The sequence below is a fragment of the Pristis pectinata genome, chromosome 13 (genome assembly GCF_009764475.1).
Source record: "Pristis pectinata isolate sPriPec2 chromosome 13, sPriPec2.1.pri, whole genome shotgun sequence".
NCBI lineage: Eukaryota > Metazoa > Chordata > Chondrichthyes > Rhinopristiformes > Pristidae > Pristis > Pristis pectinata.
The window spans coordinates 21,363,344-21,387,459 of record NC_067417.1 but is presented as its reverse complement, the minus strand read 5'-3'; the positions used below and the strand labels follow the sequence as shown (position 1 = coordinate 21,387,459).

Below are 24,116 nucleotides of genomic sequence, written 5' to 3'. Positions count from 1 at the left end.
TTAAAGGCAATTGTGATGAGAAACTTGTACCAGCCTCCTCAGGATTAAAGGACTGTGGCCCTGTACTAATTGAAAAGCCCAGCTAGAAAGCACTGAATGACCTCTTTCTGTGCTGTAGATTTGCAGTGGGAGCTGGAGGCTGAGTATGTGGCTGGTTTTGAAAGCTGGACACTCTACAGTGGGCAGGAAGGTGGAGAAGAAGGGAGGGGAAGGAAGGAGCTAAGTGTACGCTCACCCATGTATAAGCATTAATACCCGTGCAGTGGAGTCTAGTCTCCAGCCATCTTGATCCACTTGTCACCAGGTTCAAGAACAGCTACTTCCTTTCAACCATTTGGTTCTTGAACCACCCTGCACAAGTCTAATCATTACCTTCTTACAGCAACACTATGACCACTTTGATTACTTTGCACTACAGTGGATTTTGTATTTTTGTTCTAATTGCATTCTTGTAAAAATTGTGTAAAATTTATGTTTCTCTTGTGAATGCTGCTTACCTGATGCTACGTGCCTGTGATGCTGCTACAACTAAGATTTTCACTGCACCTGTGCATACATGTATTTGTGCACATGACAATAAACTTGACTTTTTCTTTGACTAGATTAAAATCTTGCTCGTGAAATCCATGTAGTGGGCAACAGCCACACCACATTTTAGCTGAAAACTGTCGGCATTCTTTGAGGAAGTAACAGGCAGAATAAAACAAAAGGAGAGTCAGTGGATGTTGTTTACTTGGATTTTCCGAAGGCCTTTGACAAGGTGCTGCACATGAGGCTGCTAAACAAGTTAGGAGCCCATGGTGTTACAGGAAAGGTACTAGCCTGGATAGAAGATTGGCTGACTAGCAGAAAGCAAAGAGTGGGAATAAAGGGGGACTTTTCTGGTTGGCTGCCGGTGACTAGTGGTGCTCCGCAGGGGTCGGTGTTGGGTCCACTACTTTTCATGTTATACGTTAATGATCTGGATGATGGAATTGATGGCTTTGTGGCCAAGTTTGTGCATGATACAAAGATGGGTGGATGGGCAGGTAGTGCTGAGGAAGCAGGGAGTCTGCAGGACAGGTTGGGAGAACGGGCAAAGAAGTGGCAGATGGAATACAGCGTAGGGAAGTGTACAGTCATGCACTTTGATAGAAGGAATAAAGGAGTAGACTCTTTTCTAAATGGGAAGAAAATTCAGAAATCAGAGGTGCAAAGGGACTTGGGGGTCCTAGTGCAGGATTCCTTAAAGGTTAACTTATAGGTTGAGTTGGTAGTAAGGAAGGTAAATGCAATGTTAGCATTTATTTCGAGAGAAGCAAGGATGTAATGCTGAGGCTTTATAAGGTGTTGGTCACACCACATTTGGAGTATTGTAAGCAGTTTTGGGCCCCATATCTAAGGAAGGATGTGCTGGCATTGGAGAGGGTTCAGAGGAGGTTTACAAGAATGATGCCAGATACAAAAGGGTTAATATATAAGGAGCGTTTGATGGCTCTGGGCCTGCACTCGCTGGAGTTTAGACGGTGGTGGTGGGGGGGGGGGGGGGGGGTGGATCTCATTGAAACCTATCAAATATTGATAGGCCTGGATAGAGTGAACATGGAGAGGATATCTCCAGTAGTGGGAGAGTCCAGGATCCGAGGGCACAGCCTCTGAATAGAAGGATGTGCCTCTAGATCAGAGATGAGGAGGAATTTCTTTAGCCAGAGGGTAGGAAATCTGTGGAATTCATTGCTGCAGACAGCTGTGGAGGCCAAGTCATTGGGCATATTTAAAGCAGAGCTGCAGACAGCTGTGGAGGCCAAGTCATTGGGTATATTTAAAGCAGAGGTTGATAGGTTCTTGATTAGTAAGGGCGTCAAAGGTTATGGGGAGAAGGCAGGAGAATGGGGTTGAGAGGGAAAAATAAATCAGCCATGATTGAATGGTGAAGCAGACTCAATGGGCCGAACTTCAGTTCCATTTGCAACTCCTCAGTAAATTAAGTTGCCCATGCTTGTATGAACTAAGACTTTGACAACATTCAGGAATGGCTGATGAGTGGCAAATAGAAGTTGCATCATGCGAGTGCCAGGCAACAACCAGCTCCAATACAAGAATATCTAATCACCCACCCTTGATGTTCAGTACTATTACTGTCACCAGGTACCACAACATCAACATCATGGCGGTGACCATTGACCAGAAACTCAACTGGATCAGCCACATAAATACCATGGCTTCCAGAGCAAAGAGCAGATCAAAGGCAGGGTATACTGCAGATAGTGACTCACCTACTGAGACCGAAGTCTTTCTACTATCTACAAGGCACAAGTCAGGAGCATGATGGAATAGTCTTGCCTCAATGAGTACAACTTCAACAGCTCTCAGGAAGCTCAACACCATCTAGGACCAAAGCAGCCTGCTTGATTGGCACCTATCACCCTAAACATTCATAAGAGTGCACAGTGACTAAAATGTGCACAAATGACAAAATGCAATGCAGTTACTCCCCGAGGCCACTCCAACAGCACCTCTCAAACCCAGAACCACTACCACCAAAAACAAGGGCAGTAGGTGTATAGCAACAACACCACTTGCAGTTCCTCTCCAAGTAACATAGCAACCCAACTTAGAAATATATTGTTGGTCGTTCAATGTTGTTAGGTCTAAATCCTGGAACTTCTCAACCAGTATCACTGTGGGAATACTTTCAACAGAAGGATAAAAACAGTTCTTTACTGCCTTCTCAAGAGTAATTAGGATCGACAACAAATACTGATTTTGCCAGCAATCCTCAGATCATGAAAAATGAATAAATAAAAAAATTTAATACTCATACTTCAAGCACAGCACACAATGGAAAAGAAGAAAACTTTAGGAATTGTACCCACTTTAAAATTAGCAAGTTACACAACAGGTCTTATACAGATTTATAAATACACAAACATTTTATCCCAGCTGGTGAAAGTTACACAAAATGTACAGTATAGAAACAGTAACTTGTCCCAACACATTTTGTGCCTGCTGTTTATCCTCCACAAGCCTTCTCCCATCTTTCCTGATCAAATTTATCAGCATAACCCTCATTTCTTTCTCCTTCATATGCTTATCTTGATTACTCTTAACCACACCATGAAGCCATAAATTAGAATTACCAAAATTAATTTGGCTTTATTATTTAACTTTACTTTAGTAGTTATGTGAAATTTACAGTATTATAATTCATTACTACTGTCAAACAACTTAGTTGGTATTGAAAATTTAATTTTGCAACTTTGAACCTTCATTTCTTCAAAAGGTCATTAATGGCGAATCCTTTCACTGCTGAGCAGAAAATCCAGTCATAATGTGGAGAACATTGATAAAAAGACAAATAATTGACCTATGAAATGACAAATACACACAGCAAACAAGAGGTAGACCTGTTCCACTAAAAGCATCGTAAAAACAATGCAGCTTTGTTTTAAGGAGGTTAATGTTTCAAAGGCTAACAATAAAATTGAAAGCTGAGTAGCAGTGAGTTGTGATGAGGAAGCAAAAGAGACTTCAAGGAGATATAAACAAGCTAAGTGAATGGGCAAAAAGATTACAAATGGAATAGGTGGAAAAATATGAAGTCATCCATTTTAAAAGAAAAAATAGAAAAGCAGATTATTATTTTAATGGTAAGAATTTTGTTTTGTGCTGATATTCAGAGGGACCTGGCTGTCCTTTTACACAAGTTATTGCAAGTTAACATGGAGACACAGCACATAAAATAGGGTGTGGCCTTTATTGCAAGAAAATTTGAGTACAAGAGTAAAGATGAACCCACCAAAAAAAAGGTATTTGTATGATGGGGCAGTACAATGAAGGTTCACTGGATTGATTCCTTTGATGGAACTTGTCTTATGACAAACAGACAAGGTCTCTACACTCTCAAGATAGAAGAATAAGAGATGACCTCATTAAAGGATACAAAATTCTTATGGGTTTTGATATGATGGTTGTAGTGATGCTGTTTCCCTTGGGTGGTGTGTCTAGAACTAGGGGTCAGTCTTAAAATAAGGAGACAGCTGTTCAGGACTGAGATAGGAAAACATTTCTTCATCCAGAGCATGGAGAATCCTCGTAAGTCTTTACTCAAGCGTTCTGTGGAGGCTCAGTTATGTAATATATTCAAGGACAGGGATCAATAGATTTCAGGATATTATGGAAATCAAGGGTTATGTGTCCAGCACAGGAAAGTGGCATTGAGATAAAGATCAGCCAGGAGAATACTGAATGGCAGAGCAGGCATGAGGAGACAAGTAGTCAAGTTCCATTTTCTGTATGTTCTTCAGAAATTCTGAAGAGCATTTGCAAAAGTATTTTTTAAAATCAAATTCAATACCTGCTGCACAAGGTACAAGTCTCCCTTTGCTGGGATCATAGTTGCTTTGCGCTGAATGGCGACTGTGTGCAAACTCCAACTGTGACTGTTGCATCTTTACATCTTGAATTCCGAATTCCTTTGGAAGTGAAGTTATGTTACGGCACCTTTGGATGACAAAGACAAACAAACAGTAAACAAGAATTTTTTTCTCTGGATATAGATGGAATCTTCACTGTATCACTCAATTCAGATAATTACAAATAACACCTTTTATTTAAATATCTAGTAACTGAGTGGAGCACATGCAACCCAGCTTTCACACTTAAGTTTTTAAACCAAATCATTCTTAGGGCAATATGTCAAAAGGTTAGAATCATCTCTGTAAAAACATCAGCTCTATAATATAAAATAAATAGTTTAGAGGGCAGCGCTAATTTTTCACATCTAAAGATAACTACAAGTAGCAACTCAAAACATTACAATGAAAGGAAATCCAGTGTGAACAGCAATTCCCAGTTTCCAACTAGAATTAAAAACATAAACAACAATTATACCATTAATTGGTGGTTTGATAAAATGTAAACAGCCATGTTGCATCTTTCAGATACTTAAAAGGTTTGAATATTTCGGGTTTAGAGCTGCTGTTAACCAGAATACTTCAATGATATCCAAGAACTTCAGCAGCAAAATGCAATTCTCCTGCAACTAAAATCATTCACACAGAGTAGGAAAAGAACATACAAGGATATGAAAAATGACACCCATTTCTGCACTGACAAAGAAGAAACTTGCATTTAGACGTTCTTTACATGACTTCAGAATGTTGCAAAATGCTTTATAATCAATCTTTAGTAATAATGGGAAACATTGCAATTAATTTGAACACAGCAAATCCTACAAACAGTATTAGATAAATGATCAGATATCTGCAGTGGTAATGTCAGCTGGGCGATTTACTAGAAGGGGCTTATAGATCATTAATTAGCACCATATAAAGTGCAGATAATGTTTTAGTTTAACATATCAATTGTAGTGTCAGCCTGGAGTCATATGCTTAAATCTTTGGAGTGGACGTTGGGCTCAAGAGGGGAATGGAAGAACCATGACAGTCAAAAGTAATTCAAAAGACAAGTCCATCCCATTTTCCAAAGTATTCCAGTTATAAGAAAATATTAAAACTAATGTATAACAATGTCAAATTTCTCTCAATGAAATTAATTTAAAATAAAGGTTGCTGATATTATAATTTCCAGATTAAATTATCATTTCCCTAATCATATAAGCATGGAAATAATATCCAAAGTATTGTAAAGATTTGACAAAGATCTCTGCTTCTTTTAACATGACAGATTTCTTTGCTGTACTGAGTGTAATCCAAAAATTTTTTTTTGAGTTCAATACCTGATAAGTGTTACATGATTCACAAATATCAAAAATGTAGGTGAATTAATTTCATCTTTAAAGTTGAAGAAAAATATCTCAACAACATATTGATTTTTAGACTTTGCCAAATACACTATTTTACCATAAATATAAATCATGAAAATCAAATGGTAAAATCCTATACTTCAGTAAACCTGGAACTAATTTTGCAAAAGTGTAATCACTAATTATAGCTCATTTCAAATCAACACATTACTAAACTGTGTTTACTATCTCTCCCTTTACCTTTCCAAATAATTTAAATATTTCTGCAGGCAATAATCTGACTGTGGCAACTGCTATCAATCAGATATAAAAATTCAATCAAGAAAGAGAAACACACAAACCTCAGTAATACATAATGTAGATGGATACTTCAAACAAATTGTTTTCACTAATGGCATAATAGCATGCCCAACTAAAAATTTATAGTCACAGAGCCATAGAGCAATACAGCATGGACACGGGCCCTTCAGACCAACCAGTCCAATGCCAACCACTGTGCCCACCCAGCTAGCCCCAATTTCCTATGTTCAGCCTATATCCTTCCAGGCCCCTCCCCTGCATGTCCCTCCATTTTGTTTAGATGAATTAATACATACATACTAATCTTATAATCTTAATTATAATTTTAAACCATGTTAATTTTAAAAGACATTCTGTAGGCACACTGCTTTCATGTTTCGGCTGCTAATTCAAATGGAAAGCAACTGCAGATTAAGCACAAAAACAATAATTTAATTATTTCTTCCTCATTTTCTTTTATATTTGATTACATCTCCTCGGTAGTGTTCCATGAACTTAATTTCAGGTAGGAACATGTAAAGCCAAAATATAGAGACTGAAGTAAGGGAAAATTTATACTTCTCTCCATAGCACAAATATAGACATCACTGCATCTCATTTGGCCAAGGCAAGAAATACTCAATCACCTTAATCTGATTAATATTTGTACCTACTAATATTTTAGAAGGCATCATTACAGAAACAAACAGCACAACATACCCTTCACATTTCTTCAGCAGCCTATTTAAATGACATTAACTTACAGTGAAGGCAAGGAGGTCAGGCCCCATCACAATCCCATGCCTCTCCTCAATATCACTGCTTCTTATTGAGGCAGCCCTAGCTTGTCCCCCAGTTTCTTTCCATGTTATGTATACATACTGCCCATGTCAGCCGATTAGGGAAAGATTTCCATTAAATATTTTGGTGCAAAGTTAATTGGTATCTTCTGCAATGGTGCTACATCAAAATGAGGGCTACAAATTAGTGCTATATGAAGAGGCAGTCATTTTTTTATTACCATAGACATGAATCTGTAGTCAAAACACAAAAAAGCAGATTATGACCGTAAAAACATTGCAATTTCTCACTGCTGCTAATCATGTTAAGGCTGCCAAATTAAACTAAATTGCACCAAAACGGAGCGCAGTTGTGTGCTGATTGACTCATATCCACTGGGAAAGAATTGAGAGGGCTAATCTGGATCTTTACCAAACTTAGAGAAAGGAGACCTTCATTACATCTATTTGGTCAAGATTTGAAATAAGACAGTAAAAGTGAAAGAAGTCTCCCAAACCCACAATTTACCTAGCATCAACAGTAATCTTTACTCTCTAGTTTGAGTTTCCTGTTTCAGCCATGATGCAATCATACTTGGCCAGGGTGACAGACGAATAAATCATAGCTCCACTGTGATTTTATAAGACGAAAAGTACACCGAAATTAGCAAACAGAATCAAATAAAGGACCTTTCAATACAGTAACTCTGATAGAGATGAAATTCATTACTATTGACCGAATATACCTCCAGTTGCAGCTAAAAATGCTACATTTGGTTTAATTCTGTTTACTCAAGATAAGTCAGACAATTTTAGCACCTACAAATTTTAAGTGACTAATAAATGTTGCATATTAAATTATTAGATCTTTTTAAGTAAGCAAATTCAAATTACTTGGAATAGATTTCTTCAGAATGGCCTTTGCATGTTCTTTAAAATAAGTAATTTATTATTACCTATCTATTATAGCTCTCTTCATGACATCATTGCTATATGGACAGTGTCCTACTACAATAGAAGAGAAATACACTGGCTCCTCAAAGAAGTGCATGAGAAGTGCTCCTTGACAACCAAGAACATTCCAACGGGCAATTTTATCACTACATGACATTGATAATGTTCTGCTGCCTCTTCCTGGTTTCACTCTCAATGATTCCACGCAATGATAATCAACTCCAGGCTTAAGAGAATCTTGAAGGCCACCTGGTACACATTTAGCTCCAGTTCGGTATATATCCGAAACTTTAATTTGCATCTGTTTGGTTTTCTGTGTATCCAATGTAAATGCACTTTGAGATAGAGTGGTATCATGGTTGTTCTTGGACATTATTTCTGCTTCACAAAGTTGATTATCGTTGATCTGGATATCATTACTTCCTTTTTCAGACTGATGATTGGGTTTGCTTTCACAAACACTGCTACTTCCAGGCAAGTCTCCATTTTCATCAACTCTTTTTATCCTTTTTTCAGGAATCATTGCAGAATTTGCATCACAATTCTGTCTTTTGCCCTGCAAGTGCTCTTCATAATTTAGTAATTGTGAATCTTCAATATTTTTATCATCTTGAACATTGATAACATTTTGCTCATCACTCCCCATGGCTCTCATTTTCATACAAGGTTCGTTGTAATTTTCTATCATTGGAATGATAGAAGCATCACCACCTACATGAACAATAAAGATATCTATTCAAATCACTCAAAAAACTTAATTGTCATTAGTCTTCACACTTCACTGGAAGAAATGTACAGAGCTGAGACACCTCAGAACAAAATGATAGAATTATAACTATTTCTAAATGACTAATTACTTACCACACATTTGCTGTTGATATCCATTCCCTAACAGCTTCCTATTTTAAATGGCAGTATTAAAAATGATGATTCTACAGATAAATTGGATAGAGTTCTTTTTGCAGGGTGAAAATGACAAATACTAGAAGGCATAGAGTCATAGATTAATGCAGCAGGGAAACTGGAGCTTTGGCCCAACTTGCCATGTCAACCAAGGTGCCCATCTAAGCTAATCCCATTTGCCTGCATTTGACCCATATACCTCTAAAGCTTTTCTATCCATGAACCCTTACAAGTGCCTTTTAAATGTTGTTATTGTACCTGCCTCAACCATTTCCTCTGGCAGTTCGTTCCATATACACACCACCTTCTATTCATCCTATCTATGCCCCCTTATGATTTTATACACGTCTATAAGATACTCCCTCAGTCTTCTATGCCCTGAAGAATAAAGTCCTAGCCTGCCCAATCTTTCCCTATCACTCAGGCCCTTGAGTCCAGGCAACATCCTCGTAAATTTTCTTTGCACTCTTTCCAGCTGTAAAGGTGAGAGGGGGAAAGTTGAAAAGATTTGCAGTGGACCCCCCCACACCCCCAAACCGAGAGTGATAGGTGCCTGGAATGCGCTGCCAGGGAGGTGGCGGAAGCAGATACGATGGCAATGCTTAACAGGCATTTCGACAGGCACGTAAACAAGCAGGGGGCAGAGGGTTATAGACATGTGCAGGCAGATGGGATTAATTTAAATTGGCATTATGGACAAGGTGGACCAAAGGGCCTGTTCTTGTGCTGTATTGTTCAATGATCCATGTTCGAAAATACTAACCTGTTACTGAAGCATAAAAAAGCTTTCCTCCAGCTTTTAATTTCAAAAATTTAAAATAAACTAAATTTGATTTCAAGATGAAACAGGAAAGGAAATATTTCTGGAATTATTTAAGCAGTTAGGTGCTGTGATAATGGTAGATGAAAAATATTTATGTTTATTCTGGACCCCACTATTTATAAGTACTAAAGCAATCTGCCTGATAAAAGCATTAAACGATTTAGACACACCTAGAGAGAACAGCAACAGGGAAAAAAAAGCAATTTGGACACAAAAACTTCACTACCAATTTGAGACAAATTGATATAGAAAGATTGTTTGTCCTTGATTTAAACCAAGAGTTTTTCCACTGTTCTTAAATTACCATTTAAAGAATTAAAGCAGAAAGTCCGGGATTTCTTTAATCTCTGCAGCAATAAGTGATAATTCAATCATTAATGGGATTTCAGTTCAGAACAGTTCAGAGTTGTACTGTTCTATGTTCTATTTTCTTAAATGATTGTGAACAATGTGATAAATTGTAATCTTAAACAAACATGGATAGAATGCATTTACCACCCTGTATGCATCATAAATGAAAACCAGACATGAAAAGCTGAACTGGCTGAAGAAGTGTGGATACCATAAATGATGAATAATTCTATTACCTTTGTGAATTATGTTTTGGAGCAACACTTTAAATGGCTATGAATTTGTGCTTAAGAAATCAAACTGAAGTAATCATAAGAAAACAATTTTTGACCAACATAGTACTTTCAATGATACAATCGCTGTAATATGGTATGTTTTACCTATGTCTATGTTTCTGTTCAAGGTTATATAAAATCATTGGCATGATTTCTTACCAGATTATCGAAGATAAAGTGGACAACATGAACACCATCAGGTGACACAGCTTGATCTGCATCAGATAGGTATTTCCAAAAAGTGTACAAATAAATAATAGATGAATATTTTCTTTTGAGTGACATGCTGTCTACCCATCATATGGAAAATTATTTAAAAAAACAGAACTGACTACTTGAACTACTCCATATCTTTCCCTCATTTGTTTATTGACATCTGCATCCAATCACTACATTTCACCAAAATCTACTTCAAATTCCCATTTTCCTCCTTTCCTGGAACTGCTTAAAATATTTCCCTGATCAGAAATTCAAACAATCATACATAAGTTCTGCGATTTGTTAACTTACATGGAGTATGGCTGATAAAGAACACAAAGGTAATGCCAGGCTTCAGTTTCCATTTTGCTTTTTGGCTGCTTGAGATGAAGATGCTATTTTTGTTTTTGAATGCCTCTTTAAGTTGATAATACAAGTACCTTCAAAACAGAGGGAAAAAAATGAAAATTTATAATGGTAAATAAAAGCTCATTTGACATTTCTATGCATTTCTATATCCATACTGACATATTAGTTTTCAATTTGAGGTCAAATACAGTACTCTTAGTAACTTAGGAGAGTACCTTTTTCATCTTCCCTATGGTACATCTTTTAGTAAACATAGATAACATTAATGGCATAGTGTATTACAGCAGCAACATACAGTAACAGGGACTGGAGAGATGCAGGAATACTTTTCTCCTTCGTGATATCAAAATTGAGATTTTGAAGTTAATGAACTAATTTATTTAGCCAAGCGCCAAGACATGTACAACAAAATGTTTCACACAATAGTGAGATGAATAAATCCTTTAATCTCATTTTAGTAGCAGTGGTTCAGGAAACTCATCAGAATGTTGAATCAGAACGTGCACCTCTCTTGAAATAATAATGGGATAGTTAATGTGCACCTGATGCTGAACAGGTAATATGGGACATTGTTCTTTAGGCCCAAAAATAATTAATGTCTAACGCAGTCAATCAATTCGCTCCCAATACAGGGGGCTCCCCAGGTTACAAATGAACTGAATTACAGAAATCCAACTTCATGCAAATCCTCCCATACATTTTTTAAGACTTTTCAAACTGATAATGTTTCATGGTATTCATTAATGTATATATTCCATTAGTTTAATTATGGGTTGTGTTAGGGTGATTATTGAATGAAATGAGACTATAGCAAGTGTACGTACAACAAAATGATATGGGTTACTATACAAAACGGATGTTTCTGACATACGGAGAAATCGGTTTACAGACAGTTCCCATGAACAGAACTGTTACATAACCCTGGGACTGCCCAAGTCTTTTTGTCAGGATAAGTCATCAGTAACAATGCCACGTAACCTGGCCAGTATTTATTCAGTTAAAAATTTAGCATCTTTAAAAACAAGTTAAGAATACTTTTGTTTTTAGTATAGGAGTAAAAAGAATTCATCCAGATATTTACTGTATCTTTGCAAATCTAACAGCAAGTTAAATTTTCACATTTTAATGATAGCACAAATTGGATCATTTACAAAACAAGGGTGGTGCTTAATAAAGAACAAAGTACTCACCTCAGGAACCCACGCCGTGCAGTCACCTCTGCATGGCTGTCATTAACAACATCGCCTAGAAGTATTTGGAGAAAATATGAAACATGAAAAGAGATCAAAATCAAAATAATTTTATAATGAAAATTGTGAATCTGCTCACAGTTGCAAATGCTACGATTAAACTTTGAAATATTTTCAACACAGGTCACTCTCCTCTGATTAGTTGGAAATATTTATGTGTTTAGCAAATAAAATCTGATGCTACATGGATTGACTACCAACAATTTCAAGTCTGACAAGTATGTAGCAGCTCTCCTTTATGTAATAATTTCAGAGCACAAGCTGCTCCTGAACAACCTATGTAGAAATATAACACGTCTGAGAGATCAAATCTTTAAAGTCAGTGGCAATGTAATTTGCAACAGGATGTTAAGTTTTTGGGTGTGAATGTATAGTCACTATTAATTGTTAATAATTTATAACTGGATATACATATCGCTTGCTTGTAAATGAGGCAACATTTAAAATAGTTACTTTTAATTCCAGACTTGAACTTAATATTTCTTATCAGAAATTGGTTTGCATTTTAATTGTACCAACCACCAATTTTATCAATCTCATTTACATCAATGCAAGGGAGTTTTGAATGGAACCCACGCACTTTTTTGGCAGTGTGATAAAATCTCAGAGGCACAATCTTTAATCCCACTTCCTTTCAGTTACAATAGAACACTGTAGTCAGAAGGAAACACAATATTTGCTAATTATTTGGCTAACTAGTACTGTAAAAAAAGAAAAAGGCAGACTGACACCCACACAAAACTATTTTTAAGTGAAAAATTAAAGACTTATTACAGTTGCACCCACGGAACTTGCCAAAGAATTAGCAAACATCATGTTCTCTTCTGACTACAGTGCTTTATTGTAATTGAAAGGAAATGGCAACCACTGGAAATTATTTCCAAACTGTGAGGTGTCAAGTAAAGGCAAGTTCATTTCACCAAGGGAGGGAGAAAGAAGACAAATACAAAGCTCAGTTATGGCTCAAATTAGAACATTTATCTTCTTTTTCAAAATGACTTTACATTGACAGATTAATACAATATAAATTCTGGCTTCAACCCACATGAAGAGTTCTATTATCTCGATGTCAAGGGAGAAAAATGTGTTCAGTCACTAGTTTGGGGAGAAGGCAACCAATTTCTATTTGAAAAACACTGTGATGCTGGAAGAACTCAGCAGGCCAGGCAGCATCTGTGCAGAAAAGCAGGCAGTCAATGTTTCGGGTCAGGACCCTTCATCAGGACTGAAGATAGGAAAAGGGGAAGCCCAATATATAGGAGGGAAAAGCAGGGTAGTGATAGGTGGACAAAGGAGGGGAGGCGGGGTGGGCACAAGGTGGTGACAGGTAGATGCAGGTAAGAGATAGTGATAGGCAGGTGCAGGAGAGGAGGGGAGAGCAGATACACCAGGGGTTGGGTCAAAAGTAAGGAGATTTCTTTTGGTGTACTGCTCATTCAAAAGGTATAGATCCAGCTTAATTTGTTTTCAATTTACTCATGGAACGTGGAAATTCTCATCTACAATTGCTCTTAAGGCAGTAATGATGATCCACATTCTTGTACTAAATTAGTCTGCAAGGTGGGGGTATTCCCACAGTGTGGTTAGGTAGGAAATTTCCATTTTTTGACCAAGCAATAGCTAAGGGGGATGGTGGGAAGAGAGTTCAGGTACAAATCAATCATGATCTAAGTGGCCAAAGGAGCAAGTTTATAGGGCTGATTGGATATCACTTCAAAATATCTTTCTATGTTCCCAAACACCTCAATGAAAATAGGAATGGATAAATGGACCTAATTTGCAAATGAATATAAAACACCATTTCTCCATTACTGAGCATGTGTAGATTATATTTTTTGAAAAGTTTATCATTGACTTCACTTCCTTGAACAAGATCCAGTCACATAAATATGAAATTTATCAGTGTTATCTTAAGAAAGTTTGGCAAATGAAACACTCTATTTATAATCTGACAAACAATAGAATGCAAATATTACAGTGAGGAAGTACCATTATAGCGTTGTTTTATCAAAAAATACATACCACTTTTACTCATTTTTGTCTGTCCAATGCATTTTGATCCCGTTCCCATTGCAACGACTTCCAAGAGTACTGCAAAAAATACAGATCTTCTTATAAACTCCCAGATTCCTTTATTTCAAACATCAACATGTGATTATCAGCAAGATTACTGGACCATAGATCATAGAACAATACAGCACAATACAGGCCCTTCGGCCCACCATGTTGTGCTGACCTTTAAACCTCGCCTAAGACTATCTAACCCCTTCTTCCATTTTAAATTCCTCCATATGCTTATCTAGCAATCTCTTGAATTTGACCAATGTACCTGCCACACCACCACTCCAGGCAGCGCATTCCATGCCCCAACCACTCTCTGAGTAAAAAACCTCCCTCTGATATCTCCCTTGAACTTCCCACCCATTACTTTAATTGGTGCCCCGGGAAAGAGGCGCTGGCTGTCTACTCTATCTGTTCCTCTTAATATTTTGTACACCTCTGTTATGTCTCCTCTCATCCTCCTTCTCTCCAAAGAGTCAAGCCCTGGCTCCCTTCGTCTCTCCTCATAATGCATACTCTCTAAACCAGGCAGCATCCTGGTAAATCTCCTCTGCACCCTTTCCAACGCTTCCATATCCTTCCTATAATGAGGCGACCAGAACTGGACACAGTACTCTAAGTGTGGTCTAACCAGAGTTTTGTAGAGCTGCATCATTACCTCGCAGCTCTTAAACTCAATCCCACGACTTATGAATGCTAACATCCCATAAGCTTTCTTAACTCCCCTATCCACCTGTGAGGCAACTTTCAGGGATCTGTGGATATGAACCCCAGGTCCCTCTGCTCCTCCACACTACCAGCAGCCAGACTTCAGTGTCCATAGACATAAGTTCAAATCCTATCATGACAACTGGGAAATCTAAATTCAATGAAATAAATCTGGAGTTTATTTTTCAAAGGAAGCTCATAACCACAGATGAAAGTACTGACTGTCATTAAAAACATTAATATCCTTCAAGGAAGGAAATCACTGTGCTTCCCTGGTCTGGACTATATGTGACTCGAGACCCACCAATGTGATTGAATCTTAACTACCTCCTCAGTTTAGGGACAATTAGGCACAATGAATTCTGGTATTGCCAACAGCATTCACATCCTGTGAGTGAATAAACTAAAAACACTAATGCCAATCCAATGCCAACTTGGTGAAAGATGGAAAAATCCAATTCTGCAAGGTAACTATGCCAAACATACTCCCTTCCCCTCCCCCAACCCCCACAAATATTTTCCCTCACTCAAGATTCATTCCCATGTACAAGTCTAAGACAACAGAAATCATGATGCATTCTGTTATATATGGGGTACTCAATGCCCTCATTTGACGTCAACATCTGTTCACTTATAACAAAGAATAGCAAATGAGGAGGAGGAAACCTGGCTGATTAATCACAAGCCCAGAGTTAACTGGAATCAAAAAATTCTACACACACTAGGTCAGAATAGCTCAATATTGTGCCAGATGTGCACCAGATGAAGACATTAGTAACTTCAAAGTAAATTACTACATGCAGCATAGGTATCAATAATGGAATTTATGAACTGTATACTGGGATGGCTACTCAAAGTGGGTTTTGATATCTGTTATACAACCTTAGTGGAGATATCTACAGATATGAATAACAGAATGAATTACTCCATGCCAATAAAATTGATTTAGACAATTTCAACTTAGCTCCAATTCCAAGCAGAAATCAGAAGCAGGAAATAAACAAGCAGTATTACTGATTGTGTACGATAGGGCAGTACACAAAACTGACTTCTAGCATATTATATAGTCAAAACATAGTTCAGCTAAACAATTAAGGGATATATTTCAGGCCAGAATCAGCAGAGCTTAAACACCAAGCTAAGATTCCTGCCATCATTATTTCTACCAAAAACATGCCCATTGGAAGAAACCCTCTTTTGCTCTCTCCAAATATGATGAGTTGTTCAACACACAATGTCTCACATCCTTCTTGTTGCTCAGAATAAAAATTTACCAATAGAACTTACAAAAATATATTGCTTTAAATCTCCAGCCAAGCAGAATAGTTGTGGAAATTGGATGCTTCGTAAAGATTCCAAATAGAGAAATTTTATTCTGGTGCTGGAATGAAGTGCAGTGACTTCCTGTTGTATACTCACCATCATCTTTGAGAGATTCTAAGCCAAGCTATTGAAAAGTCTGAACCATCAGAATTTCTATTTGTTAAGATTATACCCCACCCCAACCCAAGACTTGGTGTAGTCAACAGTCACAAAATAAAACCTGTACTTAGTCCAGCAAGTTTACAGATAATTTGATAGTTAGGGGTGCCAAATATGCAGAGTTCTGCTGCCAGAATTTAATTAATTAAAATTAAATTTTTAACGCCAGCACAAGACTTGTAAACTGACAGGTCCAAAGAACACAGTGTGGTATTAACTGTGGAAATTGTTGAAGAATCTTTTCAGAAAAATAAACCAGGCATGTCCTCAGGATTTCTTTTAATAAATCTCATGAATACAATGGTTTTGCAGATTCTCCAGGGACTAAATGGGAGGGCCCTTCCTGCCTATTGAAACTTCCCCTTGGTACCCATGGAAATTCTTAACAATACCTTAACAGTGACATGCCTGAGAACAAAATCACAGATAGAGCCATCTCAGGCTACCCATGGACCTAAAATAATTGTCCAAATTTGAGAAAATTGAAAAGAGGAAAAAAGAAATTTGTTGTCAATCTTAACTTATCTTCCTCATGTTTGTAATTTTCCCCACAGGGTGTCCATCTGTTGCGGCTCTAATTGATGACATTAATCCATAAAGCATTCATATATCTTCTCTGTCTTAATGAAAGTGCTAGTGACAGTCTTTTAACCCCACCGACCCTACTCAAGAAATGGCTCTGATTACATGTTTGTTGAATAGCCCTACAACTTTTCATCCTTTGCTGGGGCAATTCGCCAGATCTCTGTTAAGCTTCCAATGGAATTTAGTTACTATTAATGTATGGCTGACAATTTCAGAATCAACAATGTAGTCACTGAGAGATGCAAACAAAGTTCTGGATTGATAATGAGGCAACTGAAAATTGACTGCCGGCAAGTTTAGCTTATTACAAGGTATGTTGTGCCTTACAAGATTTTCAAATTTAATTTAAAAGAAGTTGTTTTTTTTTATTCAGAGAGCTTGAAGTGTTAGAAGTCTGTGATCCACAGGGAAAGAAACTGCACCAATCAGAAGGGCCTAAAATTGACCCAACCCAGTATCACAGGCTCTGGGGGTGGGCCAGAAAGCAAGGTCTCCGAGGTCAACCGTGGCCCTCAGATTGTATGTTGCACACCACTGAAAATGATGGAAGTGAACAGTGGGAAATAATTAAAAGCAGTAATTTCTCATTAGAATCAAAATAATCAGCGCATTTATATCTATTGGACGTCAAAATTCCAAAGTTGAAGTTCTAAAGGACGTCAAAGTTTAAAATGTACATCAGTAAAACATTACCCATAACAGGTAACAGAAATCTACTGCTTTCTCACCATCATTGCTCTCACTGCTACAGATTGACTGCATGTTTGATTTCTCCTCAACTTTTACCACAGCTGCAAGTAGAGTCCATTCTCGTCCAGGAGCTGGCAGACCTTTCTTTGGTAGCTTGGTAGAATAATGTGCATAGCACATACTGGCAATTTCATCTGCTGTCCACATTGCTGAAAAGCTTAAGAGGAACAAGAAGAAAATTACTGTTACAAATGAAAACAGAAATAACATATTAAAAATAGTTTGGGCTAAAGAAAAAGTTATCACCAAGATGTTTTCCTCCTTCAAGCTCTGCATTTTGTTCAAATGCCACAACCCATGTTGTCCTCGCTACCTCACATTTCTTCATTACTCTACCTCAATCACATCTCTAATCACTTCCCTGTGTCCTTTTCCATCCACATCCCACTTTCTGTTCTGAACTTGTCTTATTTCTGTCTATGAAACGGAAAAAATCTCCCGACTCACTTTTTCTCCAGAAATGACCTCATCTCCATTCCTTTAAGTCCAAGCGACATGGATAAATGATATAAAAGTTAACAGGTTTAGCCATTCAGCACCATATCAAACTGGACCAGATAAAGCCCTTTCTCTCATCTGTCAACGTTGCTCACTAATCCTGAATCTTTCCATAATGTGAAGAAAACCCTTTCTCCCCACCCCCAGTTTTCTTAAACATTTCCCTTATTGCCTCTATATTCACTGCCAAAAGCAAGTGCAAGCAACTCACCAACTTTGTTCCTAAGAATGAGAGCATCCCACTTCATCTCTTTTCCCTTTCAACCACGTCCTCTAAGCTTCCCTGCTTTATTATTCCCCATATTGCCCCAGCCTTGAACTGTTTATCATGTCCACAAGGTACAGTCCTCCCTCTGTACATTTTTTATTAAACTGCTGATCAATTAATTTCCCAGCTTCCTCTTGTTCGCTGTTACTGGTTCTTTTTCCTCAGGCTGACCTTCTCTCCTTCAAATCCCTTTCATCCCACCCTATTCTTACAAATCACAACTCTAACTCCAATCTCCCTTTCCTCTCCAAAAGGAATGAACATGCTGTTACTGCCGAAATCCTTGCTGAATGATTGAAGTACTCCAAACAAGTTTCAATTCCAATAGCAGAGGGCATGCATTTAAGGTGAGGAGTAGGTTCAGAACAGATGTGAGGGGTACACTTTTTACTCAGAGAGTGGTGGATGCCTGGAATGCATTGCCTGATAGGGTGGTGGAAGCAAATTCATTGGGGGCTTCTTAGAGGGAATTTGGATGGGCACATGAATGAGAGGAAAACAGAGGGATATTGGTATTCTGTGGGTAGGAGGGATTAGCTATGTCGGCACAACATTGTGGGCCAAAGGGTCTGTTCTGTGCTGTACTGTTCTATGATCTATGTTCTAAGTTTGTCCTGCAAAAGCAATGAAATCTCTTTTCAAAGCCATTAATATCACGTTGCTGTGACAAAGGTAATCCACTCCTTCTTGTTCTTGATTTGTCTATAGCCTTTGAAAGGGTTGACTACATCATCCTCCTCTAACATCTCTCCAGCTAATTGAACATACCTATTTCTTTCTGATTTAACCACCCATTTCCACCTCAGCCAGGTAATAATGATTTCTCATCCTGCTCCTGCATCACTACCACTGGTTTACCCCAAAAATCTATTCTTGGGCCCTGTTACTTTTCATCTACAGATGTATTTCATAACTTACAGGCTGAATCTAGCAAGATGTTTGTTTTAGGTCCAACTCGGTGAGTATTGAGTCATTCTAACCATGCCACCCTTAACAATGCCAGCTTAGTCTCTCAAGTCAGTTCCTCATCTGTGAGGTTTGCACTGTTTCCCTGCTGAAAAAAAACACTACACCCCTAAATATGTTGTGGCAGCTGTCTAACCCACAGCCATATGCTTAACAGCTGTCAAAACTCAGAAGAAATGAATGTTTGTGAATGTCATTCACAAATATTCAAAAATTTAAAAAAATACTTTAGTGTATCTTAAGAAATGTAAACAATTAAAACACTAGAAAATCCTCAATTAAATACACTTAACATAATTCACAATGAACTCAAAACTTTATATTACCTGAAACTTACCTATCTCCCTTGAAGACTTTCCACTTCTAAACTTGCACCAGATTTAACCTGTACCCAGATGCATCTGCAGATTTGCTGGGTGGTTGTGGTCTGCCTCTAGACTCCATCGGAATCCATTGTCAGAGCACAGTCAGAATGAGAGTCTGATTCGGCACAATTCATGGCCTGGTAAAGTTATCTGAAATCTATCAATTTCTACTTATACATTGGCAACCAGCTCTAGCTCACCATGCCTCCACTGTCTTGAAATTGGCCAACAGCTTATCCAACATCCATGACAAGATGAACAGAAATGTCCTTTAATTAAATATTGAAACGACCAAAGGGTCTTTGGTCTCACATAATGTCATCGGTAAATGTTGTTAAACAGCCAAAGACTCCTTGACAGAGTCTGAACCAGGACATAACCCTTGGCGTTTGTGGAGGCATATTTGGTTCCAAACTGAGCTTCAGAACATATATATCTATACCATCACTGCAATCATTTATTTCAAGTATACCTAAAAGAAGAAAAATAAGACTGAGGGGCAATTCTAGAGCTTATGGCTGAGGTAACTGGTATAACTACTAAAGGAAGGTGTACAAAAGAAGCCCAAAACCAGAGGAGAACAAAGATCCCAGAGGGCAGTAGGGCTGCAAGAGGTTAGAAATAGGACGCAGTGAGACCAGGGGAGGGATTTGAAAACAAAGAATTTCAAAATTTCAAAACTGCCAAAACAGAAGGCAATGAAGGCCAGCCAAGGTAACAGGTGAACAGGGATTTGTGCAGTCTTGGTAAGTTTTGGATGGCCACAGTTGTGAGGGTGGAAAATGGGAGGCTGGCCAGCAGAGTCTGGTCATGCTCCAGAGGTAACAAAAAGAGATTTTAAGAACTGAGGCTATGGCAGTATCAGGCAATGGTAGGAGATAGATGTGATGATGATGTAGACATAAGGGACAGCAGATGTTGTAACCTGGAGCAAAACAAACTACTGGAGGAACTCAGCAGGTCGAACAGAATCTGTGGAGGCAAAGATATAGTCGGCGTTTCAGGTCGAGACCCTGCATCAGGACTGAGAGTAGAAGGGAAATAACCAGTACCAAGAGGTGAGAGGAGGGATGAGGCAAGGGCTGCCAGGCTATATGTGGAACCAGGTAAGGAGGGAGATGATGGGCAGATGGGGCCAGGTGGGGTAGAGGGAGGGGGAGAGTTGGGAGACAGCAGCTGGTGGATGACAGGTGGAGACAGATAAGGAGAGGGAAAAAAGGAACAGATAGAGCCAGTGGAGGGAGTGGAGGGTGGAAGTATAGAGACAAAAGCTGGAAGGTGATAAGTGGAACCAGATAAGGAAGGGATGATGGGCAGATGGAACCAGTTGGGAGAGGGGAACAAAACTGGGTGACAGAGAGTTAGGAGGGAGGAGGGAAGAGAACATGGTTGGATCAAAAGGAGAGAGAAAGGAGCATGGTGGTGTGTGTTACTTGAAACAGAAAAATTCAATATTTATACCATTGGGGTGCCCAGGGATACCCCTGACCAGGCAGAATATGAAGTGCTGTTGCTCTAGTTTGTGCTTGGCCTCATACTGGCAGTGGAGAAGGCTGAGGACAGAAGGGGAGTTGAAGTGGCATGTATCCAGGAGCTCATCATGGCCATTACAGACAGAGCACAGCTGTTCGCAAAACGGTCGCCTAGTCTTTGCTTGGTCTTGCCGATGTAGAGGTGGCTACATAGAGAGCACTGAATGCAGTACACGAGATTGGAGGAGGTGCATGTGAATCTTTGCCTGTCGTGGAAGGGCTGTTTAGGTCTCTGGATGGTGGTGAGGGAGGAGGTGTAGCGACAAGTGTTGCATCTCCTACGGTTGCAGGGAAAAGTGCCTGTGGATGGGGATGGGGTGTGTGTGGGCAGGGATGAGCGTACCAGAGTCATGCAGAGACAGCAGAAAGGGGTGGGGAGGAGAAGATGTGACTGGAGTTGAGATCCTGTTGCAGATGGCAGAAATGACAAAAAATGGTGTACTGGATTCCGTGGCTGATAGGGTGAAAGGTGAGGACCAAGGAACTATCTCTGTTCTGTCCGGCGGGAGCGGGGGGGGCGAATGGTGAAAGCAAAATGGAGGAACTGTGAGCTAGGGCTCCATCAACTAGTAGATTCCCTGCATCAACTATTCCCAGTTAACACATGGCAATGTTATAAAATATATCTACATTATCACTCATTTCAGGTTAAGATGCAAGACCAAGTTAAACGACAGAGTATGTTGAAAATGTTCAAGAAGTCAAGCAGCATCGGGGAGAGAGAAATAGAGTTAATGCATCGTGTTGATGACCTCACGTCAGAAAATAGGAAAAGTTAGAGATTAAAAAAGGATTTGTAAAGTCATATAGGGGGAGGAGTAGGGAGCAAAAAAGGCGGGTCTGTGTGAAAAGGTGAAAGGCAGAAGTACATAACAAAAAAGATGAATGTACAAGGTGAAAGAGGATGGTACGAGGGCGGGTAAGGGAGCAAGAGGTCAGTTTGTAATTAGAATGCTGGAACGCAAGTGAAAATGCTGATTAACGAAGTCCCTGTGATTCTGATTACAGCCTGGTAACTTCAGAGAATCGTTTTGCACGACCATTTCGATCCTCACCAGACTGATTTGTTTTCTTCTCCCACTACCACTTCCTTTCATCTTTCACGTTGTTTCATTTCCCCTGCCCTCTACAAATTTCCCCTTTGTTCTCCTCTCTCCACATATCAAAATGTGTTACTAATTGTTCTCAGTTCTGAAAAGTCATTGACCTCAAACATTTACTATTGTTTCACTAAACACAGATGTTGCCCAACCAACTTGGTGTTTCTAGCATTTTGTGTGTTTATTTGAGATCTCCAGCAGTATTTTGCTTTTTAGTTTATGAATTGTCACATTCCACGTCACTGTTGCCAGATATATGGAAACAGCGAGAAGGAACAGCTAGCAGATGTAGTAGTTTCTCCTTATTACAGTTCTCCAAACCTGAATATTTTTATGCAGCTAATTATGCAGAAATCAGTGTAAACCATTATGCAGGTTTACTTCAGGTCAAATCAAAATAGAAGGTGCATTCTTATCTACACAGTGGTTTATTCAAGAGAAGGCATTTGGCAAAACCTCACAAAATAACACTGTGGGTTTACTGACCAGGCTCAGTCCTCCACTTCACGAGCATACAGTCTGTGCAAACAACACTGGCGTGGCATGAAACCAGTCAATGATCTGCATAGTCTGTTCCCAGGTAACACACGTCAATGTGAAGAAATCATTGTCACCCCACTATTAAAATTCCTAGCCACAAACGTGGAGCACCAGGTATTTGCAAAGACAAAAATGTTTGTTATATTAAGCTATTTGATTATATTATATATTAGCTAACCCATGCTGTATATAATCAAAAACAAACAATGTATTCCACAACTGGAAGATAGTAGGCCATAGGCCTACTCGCATTACAATTGTGGAAAAATCAAATTTGGTTTGTACCTGAGCAATCAATTTTTAAAGAGCTTAATATTAGAGCTAATACAAATCTACTTACTTGCACAATACAGGCAGTTTTCTCTTTCTCTGAAGAAAACTTACGTTAAGCTCTCCAGTATGATATCATCTGATGAACCAACAATGATGATCCATGTAACACTACCTCATTATTCCTTTCTTTGCACTATTTATTTATTTTTGTAATTTATAGATTTCTATGTCTTTGCACTGTACTGCTGCCGCAAAACAACAAATTTCAAGTCATGTCAGAAAAAATAAATCTGATTCTGATCAACAATGAAGATGGCGAGCACAAAATGTTATCATTGTAGTATATAGAAAGATGAAAATCTTTAGTCTGGAGCTTAGTAACACTCCCAAACAGCAAATGCTTACCTATTAAGAGCAGGGACAGGTCACTCGACCCCTCGACCCTGCTCCACTATTCAATAAAATCATAGTTGAGCTGCTGTAACCTCAACTCCACTACTATCCTAACTATCTTTGTGTCATCAAAAAATTGGACAATTCACTGACGCATTTCAGGAAAAAAACAATTATTCGTCGTCGGATCCATCATTAAACCTCCCTCCTGATCTAAATGCTAGGATTCCCAGGAAACTGTTAGGATCTACATTACGAATAAATGCTTTGTGATTGATTATTTAATGTTCATACTTCTTTGAAAACCCTAACACCATAAATTCGGACTTGGATTAACTCAGCTTGGTATCCGCATACCTTTGGTAGCTGCTTGTTTTGATGTTTTGACCGAGTGACAAGGATTTATTCACGAACTTCCAACCCCACACAAACACCTCACCTTTACCCCGCAGCCTCGCCAGCACAAAACCACTGCGCAGGCGCACTCTCTTCCGCGGCGCTTATACGTAACTGACATCCCGCTGCCGTTCCACCACCTGACCCGATCACGTGTCACGCAGGCTGACGATTTGATTGGGCGATAAATTCAAGGCCGCGCTGAATTGAGCTGAAGAATTGCCCCTGGTACAAACTGTGGCGCGTTTCTAGGGGGATGACGGATCTAAACG

At 38.8% G+C, this 24,116-nt stretch overlaps 1 protein-coding gene across 1 annotated transcript in view; it reads right to left on the bottom strand.

Moving 5' to 3' along the window:
- Window positions 1–23,900, bottom strand: part of adat1 (adenosine deaminase tRNA specific 1) — a 41,454-nt gene extending 17,554 nt beyond the window's left edge. Inside the window, exons 1-7 of the mRNA XM_052028394.1 lie at window positions 23,806–23,900; window positions 17,492–17,670; window positions 13,950–14,018; window positions 11,868–11,922; window positions 10,621–10,748; window positions 7,761–8,469; window positions 4,337–4,482 (exon numbers count right to left, since the gene is read on the bottom strand). Coding sequence (XP_051884354.1) covers window positions 4,337–4,482; window positions 7,761–8,469; window positions 10,621–10,748; window positions 11,868–11,922; window positions 13,950–14,018; window positions 17,492–17,660 — 1,276 coding nt within the window. The 5' untranslated portion in view covers window positions 17,661–17,670; window positions 23,806–23,900. The remainder of the gene's footprint in view (window positions 1–4,336; window positions 4,483–7,760; window positions 8,470–10,620; window positions 10,749–11,867; window positions 11,923–13,949; window positions 14,019–17,491; window positions 17,671–23,805) is intronic.
- Between the last annotated feature and the right edge of the window lie 216 nt (window positions 23,901–24,116).